Source organism: Petaurus breviceps, unplaced genomic scaffold (genome assembly GCF_028583685.1).
Source record: "Petaurus breviceps papuanus isolate PSGF00001 unplaced genomic scaffold, PetGlider_PUasm1.0 140, whole genome shotgun sequence".
Lineage (NCBI taxonomy): Eukaryota > Metazoa > Chordata > Mammalia > Diprotodontia > Petauridae > Petaurus > Petaurus breviceps.
The window spans coordinates 47,753,173-47,766,358 of record NW_027185698.1 but is presented as its reverse complement, the minus strand read 5'-3'; the positions used below and the strand labels follow the sequence as shown (position 1 = coordinate 47,766,358).

The following is a 13,186-nucleotide window of genomic DNA, read 5'->3' as shown; positions in this document are numbered from 1 at the left end:
AAAGTTTTTGAAATATTTAGGGGATGAGTCAATGCACGTAGGAATGCCCCAAAGCTCTGGATGAACCTTGTGTCTATTTCTCACAAACCTTTTTTCCTTTCAAGGCTCAACTCAAAAGCCACCTCCTGCACGTAGCATTGCCAACTCTTCCCCAAGCATTAGCTCACTCCTTTCTCAATTTAACCATGAATTATAGTAATAATGTATCCTCCCCTCGATACAGTAAGGTTCTCAAGATCAGGAATCACTTTGGGTTTTGTCTTTGTATCCAACACCAGTGTCTTATTTAATAAATGTCAGCTGAATTAAATTGAGTTGAATGACACAGACAGTACAGTGAAGATGAAATAGGCTGGCCCAGAACCACCTCCCCGCAGCCCCACAGGGGGCTAGGAGTTGGGCATCGATCTTGCCCCTGCCATCTGGAACTATGCCATCTCTTACCACGACCTCCCCTGTCTTTGCTATCCTGGGAATGGTGATCAGCCGGAACTGGTTGCGCTTCACGGCATCGTTACCATCAAAGATCTTCAGTGTCTGTTTGCCTAAGAGGAAAAAGGCACAGAGTTTCTTAAATGCAGCATTTTCTTTTCTAGACAAGACAAGGAGAAAAAAAAAATCAGAATCAAGTCCCAGACAGACTCTAGCTCTAAAACAATTCTTGGCATGGGTCTGACCAAGTCCTGATGTGGTTCCTGGCTAACCTCTTATCTTAGCCCCTGACCCAAGCCTAGACTGGCCCCCAGACTTCCACATAAAAACATACACTAAAACCTAATACACTCAGTGGCACAGGCATTACAAAGAAAAGGACGGCAAGAAGAAGGTGCAGGGGATGCCTTCCATATTGTATTTCTTTACTTGATAGTTCTTTACAGGACACCTGGGTGGCATCTGCTTCTCACTGCAGGCTAGTGTGGGCTAGGAATATGGTTTTTACCAATGTCTATACTTCAAAACTTATAAGGCTTTGTGATCTTATAAGGATCTCAGTGATGTGGGTGTTCCCTCCCTTCAACAGTGTAGACTTCAACACAGCAATGTCTGCTTGTCCGTGAGTCAGTTACTTCCCCTTCCTTAGGTTTTTGATTCCTCCATATTTAACTCTTATCTCTATCTTCCCATAAATACCACAATGAGGAGCTATCCAGCACTCCAGGAGCCTTCCTCTTGGGCTCTTTCCATTTGGTGAGTATTGAAGGCACTGCCCACCTGTCATCCTTTGCTTTTGTTAAATAAGGATTTTCTGATCCTACATCTCCTAGTTCAAATCTTTTCTACTTTTGATATCACATCCTAGACATGCGTTGGCAATACGCAGCAGCCTACTAACACCCAATGTGGGTTTCTCCACTGCCCTTTTCATGACTAGCAATTTTGATTACTTGTTATAAAGAACTATGGCTGGGGAAAGGAATCATTCCTGTAATGTCATGGCCATGGAGAACTCTTGGGTAAGAAAACACCCCCTAATGATGTAGGCTGGTACCTCTCTTTGCCTTAGTCTTACAGAGGTGCCTAGAATCCCAAGGGGTGAAGTGATTTGCCCAGTGTCCCAGTCAGAGGCAGGCATTGTATCCAGGGTTTCCTGGCTTCAAGTCTACCTCTCTGGTCACTACATGAGCTGCTTCTCAAATAATGATGATGATGATGATGATGATGACAAGAGATGGCATTTACATGGTACTTTAAGGCTTGCAAAGTACTTTATGTGAAGCATTTTCTTTGATCCTGGAGAGGTCAATACTATGTAATCATTATTATTGCTTGTTTTAGAAGTAGAGCTAGGGATGGATAGGGTATGGGCCTCGAGTCAGCAAGACATGAGTTCAAATCTGGCCTTAGTCATTTACTAGCTGAGTAACCCTGGCCAGGTTTCTTAATCTATCTACCTCAATTGTAAAATAGCTATAATAATATCTCCCAGGGTTGTTATGAAGATCAAATGAAATAATTTTTGTAAAGTGTTTACTCCAGTGTCTGGCACTAATAATAGGCACCTAAAAGCTTGTTTCCTTTCTGCTTGCCTGCCTTCTCTTATCCCCATTTTACAGAAGAAGAAACTGAGGGTCAGAGAGATTAAGTGACTTGCTTATACTCATGCGTCTGCATTACAGAAGAGGTGAAGTTAAACCCAGGTCTTCTTAACTCCAAATCCAATGCTTTTCCCACAACAATCCCTTACATATGTGCAATGCTCTAGAGTTCAGAGGTACTTCCATGTTCATCATGTAATTTAATCTTTACAACTGCCCTGAGAGGGAGAGAAGGGTGGGGAACCTGGGCTGGGATCATCATTCTATAGGTCAATTCAAGACTAAAAGTCATTTCCCAATAGGTAAGTGGTTTAAATGTATGTGTGATACAGATATAGATATAGATGTACGTAAGAACAAAGTTGTCAAAAAAATTTGCAAAGTATTCACAACCACATGAAAGAATGTCCCAGATCACTAGTAAGAAATGCAAATCAAAACAACTCTTGAGTTTTCACCACACACCTTTCAAATTGGCAAAGATGACAAAAGATAAGAATGGTCGATGTTGGAGGGGTTATAGAATGATAAGCATGCTATACATTGGTGGTAGACTTGCAAAGTGGTACAACCGCCTTGGAAAGCAATTCATAATTCTGCAAATAAAGTGATGAAAATATTCATACCCTTTGAACCACAGAAGCCATTAATAGGCTTATACCCCAAGGAACCCATGAGGAAAAAGAAAGTCTCCATATACACCAAAATATTCATAGGAGCTCTTTTCTGTGATAGCAAAGAACTGAAAACAAAATAGATGTCCACTGAATGAGGGACGCCTAAACAAGCTGAAGTACATAAATGTAATGGACTATTACTGTGCTGTAGGAAATTATGTATCTGACGAATACAGAGAAGCATGGAAATATCAACATGAACTGATGCAGAGAGAAGTAAGCAGAATCAAGAAAACAATTCACACGATAACTACAAGAATGTGAATGGAAAGAGCAACTATACACCAAAAAAAAAACCAACCCAAAACCAAGTGAATGTATCAAAATTATAAAGATCAAGCAGGACTCAAATGAAGAGAGACAGGAGAGGGCCTCCCCAACTCACTCCCTTGTGGTGGTTGGAGGTCACAGGTGTGGCATATTCCACAGCCTTTTTCACTGTATTGATCAGCTGTGCTTCCCTCTTCTTTTTAATCTTTAAAAAATACAATTTGAGGGACAGTTAGGTGGTGCAGTGAATAGAGCACAAGCCTTGTAGTCAGGAGGACCTGAGTTCAAATCTGGCCTCAGACACACATACTACTTGTGTGACCTTGGGCAGGTCACTTAACCCCAACTGCCTTGCCTTCCCCCCCTCCAAAACAAAACAAAAAACAAACAACCCCCTCCCAAATACTGTTTGTTAAATGGAATAGCTTTCTGGGAGGAAGAGAAGAGAGGTATTGAGGATAATTATTATAATGAGAAAAATAAGACATCAATAAAAGCTTATTTCAAAATAAATTAAAAAAAAATACGAGAGATTGCAGAATTGTGCGCAAAGACCAGTGATTACAGTAAGAGGGCACTGAGCGTGGAGAGATTTTGCCACAGCTCAACAAGAGAAAGATTTTGTCGTGTGAGTGATTCAAGGATTGTGCGAAAGAGTGATGTGTTGGGTCAATGTGGTCTAGAGCGAGTACATTGCTGGGCAGTCCCTGTTTGTTTACTGATCAGAGAATAAAAGGGGGCAGGGGAGGGGATGGTGACTGTGGAGGCCAGTGACCTGGCTCCAAATATCTTCCTACACACTGATGTACATGTCAGCTAGGACCTGTGCTGAAAAGTACAGGATCAGAATCTACCTCTGAACATATCTGAACTTTGCATTTCCAAGCTTCTCCTCGTTCTTTTTGGGAAGAGATTGCCCAATGTGAGAAATAGGATATGTAAGTCAAATCAATAAGCACTGCCTACTACATGCAAGATAATGTGCTGGGTGCTGGGTAACACAAGGCATAATAGTATGATACCTGAAATGTCAGGTTGAATTTGCATTTTATTCTGTAGATAAGAGGAAACTGTGAGGCGTCTGAGCAGGGGAATGGTGCAGTTAAATCTGAGCTTGAGAATGATGATGATGGCCTCTACCTGCAATGCAGTCAAAACCTATTAATTCAGGCTGCTCATTAAAAGCAGCAGCTAGCTCTAACAATTGCTGTTCTCCATCTGTCTGGAGAGGGTTTTTCCTTCTGGCTAAAATGATTCCCACAGTCAGAAGGATGTGAGGCCAAGAAAAAATTCCCAGTGTGCTTAAGATTCCAAGTGTTCTAATGGTCAGAGGAGAAGAGACAAGAAGATAATCACATTGCTGCCCGGACTCTCTGGTTATTTGTATATAGCAAGAGGACTGGGTGAAAGAGATGGTAAGCCTAGAGACAGTTTCCTGTCCTCTTCTGTTTTGTGGGGCAAACAAGAATTCCCCTTGATCTGAGCAGGAAGCCAACGAATCATTTGGCTTTATGAGGGGTGGGGAGCCATTCCTGCTAGCATGCCTGCTGCTGACCCTTCTGCGGCTAAGGGCTCCAGAAATGCAGGGGAAATGACTTGGCATGGAGGCTCTGTGGCTGCAGATAATGTTCAATGCATGCTGGGAACTTCTTCCTACCCTACCCTAGGAGACAAGCAGTTATCTTCCCTGTAAATGTGCCAATATTTGCAGAACAGTTCTCTGAACTCTTAAGGATCTGGAGGTCTGAGGTCTGATTCCTGAGTATCTATATGACCTTGACAACAGTAAGTCTTTTCTTCTCTCTGGGCCTCAGTTTCCTCATCTGTAAAATGACAGACTAGATGGCCTTTCTAGGTCCTTCCCAGCTCTAACTGATGATCCTAGACGGTGACACTTTCGTTATTCCTGACCCTGAAGGTCCCTTTCAGAGCTGAAAGTCTGAGGGCTTCTGAATCTGTGAAGTAACCACCAGGCCTCCAAAGGATTAAATTTTTTCCCTCTTCCCTTTTCTGGCCTTCCCTAGTGAGTGGCATTTAGACACCTGGGGAATTTTACGAAAACATTTTTCTTCTCTGTTGGTTCCATCTGGAGACTCCCTGCTGCATTAATTGGGCTGTGATGAGTCTATTAAATGCCTGAGAAAAGTAATTATCTCAGTCTTCCAAATCCTCTTGCAACTTAGCTGAAAAGCAGAGTGTCTGAGGTACTGTTCCTATGAGCCCCAGGTGCCACACCACCACCACCACCATCATCCCCTCCACCCCTCTTCTGGCAGGCGGAACAACTGAGGGGATCTTGGGCTGCACTGATCAAGGCGTATATATTGTCCAGAGCGGGAGCAGTGACACATAGACCCACCACTGCTGAGCCATCTGGAGTACTGGGCATGGTTCTGGGCATGTCATCTCAGCAAAGACATTATCAAACTGGAATATACAAACCATACTGTTTGTCTTTTGCCTCTCTTTTTCTCCCCAGTGTTTAGCAAAGTATCCAGCACAGAGCAGGGTACTTAAGAAATGTCAGTTTTCATTCTGGAGAACAATTTGGAACTATGCCCAAAGAGCCACCAAACTGTGCATATCCTTTGATCTAGTAATCAAAACTACAGACAAAAACCTACAAACCATTACTAGGTCTGTATCCCAAAGAGATTAAAAAAATATATTTATAGTGGCTCTTTTCATGGTGGCAAAAAACTGGAAATGGAGGAGATGCCCATCAATGGGGGAACAGCCGAACAAGTCGTGGCATATAATTGTAATAGAATACTATTGTGCTGTAAGACATGACAAGCAGGCTGATTTCAGAAAAACTTGGAGAGACTTACACGAACTGATGCAGAGTGAAGTGAGCAGAACCAGAATATTGTACATAGTAACAGCAATACTGTACGATGATCAACTGTGAATGACTCAGCTATTCTAGCAATACAATGATCTAAGACAATTCCAAAGGACTCACGATTAAAAATGCTATTCACCTCCAGAGAAAGAACTGATAGAGTCTGAATGCAGCTTTCTGAAGCATATTTTTTTCACTTTCTGTATATTTTCATAGTTTTTTTCTTTTCTTTTTGTCTGTTTCTTCTTTTACAACATGACTAATATAGAAATATGTTTTACAAGACTGCATATATATAACCTATGTTAAATTGTTTATCATCTGAGGGAGGGGGGGAGGTAAGGGAAGAAGGGAGAAAATTTGGAACTCAAAATAAAAAAAAAAAATTAGGGGCAGCTAGGTGGCACAGTGAATAGAGCACTGGCCCTGGAGTCAGGAGGACCTGGGTTCAAATATGACCTCAGACATTTAACACAAAAACTAGCAGTATGACCTTGGCCAAGTCACTTAACCTGAGTTGCCCTCCCAAAAGCAAAAAATAAAAATAGAATAAAATAAACATTAAAACAGTCTTTGCATGTAATTGGGAAAAATAAAATGATATTTTGTAAAACACATGAGTTGATTGACCAACTGACATATGAAGAAGAGGCTGATGAGGATAATGAGAGGAATAGAAACCAAAGGAGAGAGGAACATAAGATCATGAGAATCTGTGGAGAGAACTGAGGATGTTTATTGTGGAGAAGAGAAGACTTAAGGGGATCATGACATTGATCTTCCCAAGCTAATGAGTAGTCACATGGAAGAAAGATTAGATTTCTTCTTTTTTTTCTTTTTGGAGGGGGGAAGACAGGGCAGTCAGGGTTAAGTGACTTGCCCAAGGTCACATGGCTAGTAAGTATTAAGTGGCTGAGGCCGGATTTGAACTCAGGTCCTCCTGACTCCAGGGCTGGTGCTCTATTCACTGCACCACCTAGCTTCCCTTAGATTTCTTCTATCTGGAAAAAAGAGTAGAAGTTTCAGAGAGGTATATTTAAGCTCTATGTTAAGAAAAACTTTCTAACAAAAGCTTTCTATGTAAGAATAGGACAAGATGCCTCAGAAAGAAAGTGAGTGTCCCCATCACTAGAGGAATCAAAACCAAGACTGTGATCACTTGTCAGGGATTTCTGTTGGAGGAAGATGGAAGGGAGTTATGGGTAGGACTACAGAACTAGCAGTCCCTTCCAGCTCAAAAATTCTGTGATTCTTTCTGTTCAAACACTGTTTCTCTGGCAGGGGCAGTATGTGGGGCCCCCCCTGGCCCCAGTGAAGCCGATTCTTTCTTCTCTCAGCACCCCAGAAGGGAAAGGGATACAGGCTGGAGAGCTCTATACAGTCAAGTTATTAAGCATTCATTATGCACTTCATATATGCCAGGTACTGGGCCCAAAGAGATGAATACAACCAAAAAAAGAACAGCCCCAGCCTTTGAGGAGCTTACATTCTAACAGGAAAAGATAACATATAACCTACCATACGACCTACCAACCTACCATACTAGGTAATGGGCAACTGAGAGTTAATCTATTAAGTTTCTATCTAGGCTGAAAGTCCGAGAGTTTGTCCTTCTTCAAACTCCAAAGATATCTCTGTTCATGTCTACCCCAGTTAGCAAAGTCCATTGAGTCTCACAGAAATTTCAAAGAATAAGACTTTCTGTAGAACCACAAGGTCACAGAACCATAGAATTTCCTATCTGACAGGGACTTCAGAGGGCATCCCAATTATATTTAACAGGAATTCCCCTTACAGGGTCACCTCCAAAGACAGCCTGTTCCATTTTTGAACAGGATGAACGGTCCAAGTTTTTCAACTTCTGTCAAATAGAAATCTGCATCTGTCACTCATGTTTCTAGTTCTGCTCTCTAGGGCCAAACAACATGTTGAATCCTTCTTCCATATGACAGCCTTCAAATATATGGAGAGAGCAATCATGCCCCTATTAGACCTTCTCTTTGCCAGGTTAAACTATCCCAAGTTTTTCAATCAATCCCAACTGTCACAGACCTCACTCTGAACAGTAAACCTCTAGTAAGGCAACCAAGTGAAGTTCACATTGGAGGAAGCAGATAGGGAGCTGGCCTTGAAACCAACAAGACTGGGTTCATGGCACCCCTGGGACACATATTGGCTGGGTGATCCTAGACAAATAATTTAATCTCAGTGCTCTAGGCAACCCTTTAGGACCTTTAAATTGCAGGGAAGGTGCCAACTTACATTGATAAAGGGTGTTTCCCTACCTGAGAGTTCATTATACCAGTGAAATCACAGGTCCCCTCCCTCTCCCCTAGGCTCAGATGATTTATTTTGGCTACAGTACTGACTCATTGAATTTGTGGTCCACTAAAACCCATGAATGATCCATCTACACCTGCCACATCCTTTCTAGAGTTGCTTTTTTAAAAAACAAAATGTATGTGTTGGCTCAGACAGGAAATTACTCACATGACTAGTATATATAGTAGCACTGAAAAAAAAAGGGTGATTTTTAGAACTCAATTGTAAAATTTTATGTTTATCCTTGTTAAATTTTATTTTTGTTAGGGCTGGCCCGTCTTTCTAGATCACTGAGATCTTCTTGGTTCTGGGCTACTTGCATCACATATAAATGGGAGATACAGTCATCAATGGATTCATTTGAATCATTGATAAAAATGCTAAACCCCAAATTTCACTACAGGGGACTCTTAATAAAGAAGATTTGGACTGGCTGGGCCCTGAGTCTGGAATATATTGTAGAAGTAGAACTTTTTAATTAAAGATAACTGCATGATAGGAGCTTATTTTTCATCATTGCTGGGTATCCCAAGAAAAACCCTTCACCTTCCCTATCAGGGGCAGGAAATACTCTGTTTGGGGTCTCTGATCAATTGCGGTTTTGTTGGAGTAAAAAATGGAAGGAATAGATTTTCACAGGTTAGCTCACTAAGACATAAACCCTACGGAAGGTCGTAGACAGTACTCATTTTAAAAAGCTACACAATCGATGTGGCTAGGTAGCACAGTAAGTAGAGCTCTGGCCCTGGAGTCAGGAAGACCCAAGTTCAAATCTGGCCTCAGACACTTAACACTTACTAGCCATGTGACCTTGGGCAAGTCACTTAACCCCAATTTCCCTGCCTTCCCCCTCCAAAAAGAAAAAAAAAGCTACATAGTCTAAGCCATTTTCTTTATTCAAAAGTTTTCTCCCCCTAATAAAACTACTTACTGGAGTCTGTAGAAACCTGGGCATCTTTCAATGACCCTGGAGTTGAACCAGTGTCCACAGCATCATCGCCATCATCTGCAAAGAAGAAGGAGGTTCTAGGTCACCCACATGACAATAAAAGAATAACTCACAGATTTCTGCCATCTACTAGCCCAAATCACAACTCTTTTCACAAACTTTTGTTGTTGCTGTTCACTTGTTTCAGTCGTGTCCGACTCTTCATGACCCCATTTGGGGTTTTCTTGGCAGAGATACTGGAGTGTTTTGCCATTTCCATCTCCACCTCATTTTACAGATGAGGAAACCGAGATAAAAAGGGCTACATGACTTGCTCAGAGTCACACAGCTAGAAAGTGCCTGAGGACAGATTTGAACTTGGGAAGATGAGTCTTCCTGACTCCAGGTCCAGCATGCTATCCACTGAGCCACCTAGCTGCCCATTTCATAAACATTATGTAACTTCAACATATGAAATCTCCACATAAAAAACCCAACTCCCCTAGGGGAAATGTCATCCTTGGTAATAGTGTTTATCTATAATGTGGGGAATCATATTAAAATCCAAATTATTTGATATTCAGATACAACATGCACCTTCCGTTATAGACACATCCTGGCTTCTCTTCATCAAGGCTCAGAGAGACTCTTAAAAGGTCAGGCCATGGGTTCTTATAAGAAGGAATGGCACTTTCCAGTGTCCTCTGACTACTTCCTGCAGGCACCTCAAAGAGTGCCCAATTAGCCAGCATGGCATCTCAGATACTCAAAGTACAATCTACACAATCTCAGTCTGGCCTTCCCTGATGATGTTGATGACAGCATCCTCCAATCACCAGCCAAGTACCCACCCCTATCATGACCACTGAACCTCTCTGGGGTGTCCTCATTCCTTCCTCTCACCCAACCCCCACTCTCTCCACAGTCCTCCTGCCAAAAAGGCTTACCTTAGCAGTCAAACCTAAGATCCCTGCAGTTGACCCGGGGGTTGGGTGAGGACTCAGAGTCTACTTCCCAAACCACTAACAGTATCTACACTCTCATTTGATCCCCAATAAGTCCCGTAATCAGGATAGGCAGGGGCTATTATTATCCTCATTTAACAAATAAATAAACTAAGGTTCAGAAAGAAGTAATTATGCATGGTCACACGGCTAGCAAATCAGCAAGTATGGTCTATAATAAAGAAAGCCTCCTATCTGGAGGTTCCAAACCTGGATTCGAATCCCATCTGTGCTACTTTCCAACCTGATTGACCTCAGGCAGGCTGTGTATCCTCAGTTTCCCCAGCTACATCATGAGGAGGTTGAATTACTTGAGCCCTCTGAAGTTCCTTCCAGCTCTAAAGCCTATGATACTATGTGACAGAGCCCAGAATAATCATAGTAAGAGATGTGAAGTTTACAAAGAACTTTTAAATATGTGAGCCTCACAAGACTATGAGATGGGTACTACGGGCATAATTATTTCCACTTTACAGTTGAGAATACTGAGGCACAGGAAGGTTAAATAACAAGGCTCATAATGCCAGAGGCAGGTTTTGGAGTATGATTTTCCCAACTCTAAATCCAGTACCCTCCCTATGATGCCACACCACTACTCATGAGCAGAGCCCAGGTATCCTGACTGCCATCCTGAGGTTCTCTCCACTGCACTATGCTCTGTATTCCCAACCAAGATGGCACTCCAGTTTTCAGACATGCTCCCTGGCTCTGACTTCACAAGGTAGCGCCCTTGCGATGGATGGCACTGCTGTTCTGCTGGTCTCTAGACTCAAACGTTGTTACTCTTGCCTCTCTTATCCAATCCAATATAACAAGCATTTGCTAAGCTCCTACTATGAGCCAGGCATTGAGTTAAGCCTCTGGGGTACAAAAAATAAAATAAAATAATCCCTGCCCAGAAGGAGTTTACACTCTACAAGGAGGAGTCACAACCCAAAAGCCTTAGCATCATCCTTGTCTCTCCTCTCTCCCATTAGCCAAGTACTGGCCAGTCTTTGTTTATCAAGTCCCTCCCAGCCACCCCTTCACATCTGTTCTCACTTCTAGCACTTTGGCTTTATTTCCCCACTTGTGTCTGGGCTATTGTGATCGTCTCCTATCTGGTCTCCCTTCCTCCAGTCTCTTTCTCTTCTAGTCCCCCTAACACAGTGCTGCCAGGTCATTCTTCCTAAAATACCACTGGGCACCTTGGAACATTCCCAGAGCACTTTGTCTGGAAGACAATGACTATTACTACAACTCACATTTGTGGAGCCCTTTATGGTTTACAAGGTACTTCTTTTCACAATCTCTCCTCTGCTCATATAACCCTCTACCTTATTTAATACTGATTCCTGTCCATACAACATCTCGGCTTAGTAGACACCAAATTCCCGGAAAGACTGAGATTATCGTTTTTTTATCTTTGTCTCTCCAGAGTAGGTGAATAATGAATGTTTATTGGAATTGAATTTCTTTAATGTTACTCCCTTGCTCCAAAGCAAGGCTCTGCCCTTTTAGAAGATCAGCTGCCAACTAGGGGAGGCATAATTACTGTCTTCAACATTAGCCATTGCCATGGACTCCAATGATTGTGGAGGAGAGAGTGAGGCTGGTAACTCCAAACAGCTCAGCCTTCCTCAAATCCAATTCACTTGAAAGTCAAGCCATCACTCTCCTGATGTAATTGGTCCTCTACAAGAATGAAGGATGAACAACAATCTTCAACTATTGAAAAGGCTTCCCTATGAAGAGGGCTTGGCTTCCAAGTACAGATCATTGATTATGATCTCTTCATTGAACAGAGAGACCTTTTAGGTACATCTCCAACTAGGGTGCAAGCTTCATGAGGATGGGGATAGTGTTTCAGCCTCTATTCATCCCTAGTGTCTGGTAAACAGAAAGTGCTGAATTAATTTTAGATGGTGATTTTTTGGTGGTTTTTGCTTTTTGGAGGGCAACTGAAGTTAAGTGACTTGCCCAAGGTCACACAGCTAGTTTTTGTGTTAAGTGTCTAAGGCCAGATTTGAACTCAGGTTTTCCTGACTCCAGGGCCGGTGCTCTATTCACTTCGCCACCTAGCCACCCCTAGATGGTAATTTTTAAATTAAAGTTTAATTAAAGCAGTAATGACCTAAGAGAGGCAATTTGGTATAGTGGAAACAGCACTAAATTTGGAGTCTGAGGATCTGGGTTTAAATATGAGCTCTGCTATTTATTTCCTGGGTAACCAAAGCCATGACACTTAAATTGCTTTGAGTTTTAGTGATCTCACTTTGAAATGGAGGGTTGGACTTATGCAGAGGTTCTTCCCATTTTCGGTATCACAGACCCTTTGGCAAGTCTGATGAAGCCTATGGGCTCCTTCTCAGAACCATGTTGTTGAATGCAGAAAATAAAACACCTCAGGGGAGGCTAGGTGGCGCAGTGAATAGAGCACTGGCCTTGGAGTCAGGAGGACCCGAGTTCAAATACAACCTCAAACATTTAACCCAAAATTAGCTGTGTGACTTTGGGCAAGTCACTTAACACCAATTGCCCTCCAAAAAGCAAAAAAATAAAATGAAACAAAACAAAACACCTAAGATTACAGAGGAAAGAATTATATTGAAATATACTTATATGTGTGTGTATGTGTGTATATATATATATATATAAATTTTTTTTTTGCAGGGGGGAAGGCAGGGCAATCGGGGTTAAGTGACTTGCCCAAGGTCACACAGTTAGTGGTAAGTGTTTGAGGCTGGATTTGAACTCAGATCCTCCTGACTCCAGGGCCAGTGCTCTATTCATTGTGCCAACTAGCTGCCCCAATTTATCAAAATATTAAAGGCAGCTCAGTGGTGTAGTGGATACTATGCTGGTCAAGAGTCAGGATGACACTGACTACCCTTATCTGCAAGTTTCCTCATCTGTAAAATAAGCTGGAGAAGGAAATGGCAAACCACTCCAGTATCTTTGACAAGAAAACCCCAAATAGGGTCACCAAGAGTTGGACACGACTGAAAAAACAACCGAAAACCAAGTATCAACTGAACAATAAATATTAAAACACACACACACACTCTCTCTCTCTCTCTCTCTCTCTCTCTCTCTCTCTCTCTCTCTCTCTCTCTCTCTCTCTC

General features: G+C 42.2%; 1 protein-coding gene across 1 annotated transcript in view; it reads right to left on the bottom strand.

Annotated features, from left to right (window-relative positions):
• DGKQ (diacylglycerol kinase theta) overlaps positions 1-13,186 on the bottom strand; it is a 103,226-nt gene that overhangs the window by 44,166 nt on the left and 45,874 nt on the right. Inside the window, exons 7-8 of the mRNA XM_069071692.1 lie at positions 9,082-9,156; positions 445-545 (exon numbers count right to left, since the gene is read on the bottom strand). Of these exons, the coding sequence (XP_068927793.1) occupies positions 445-545; positions 9,082-9,156 (176 nt within the window). The remainder of the gene's footprint in view (positions 1-444; positions 546-9,081; positions 9,157-13,186) is intronic.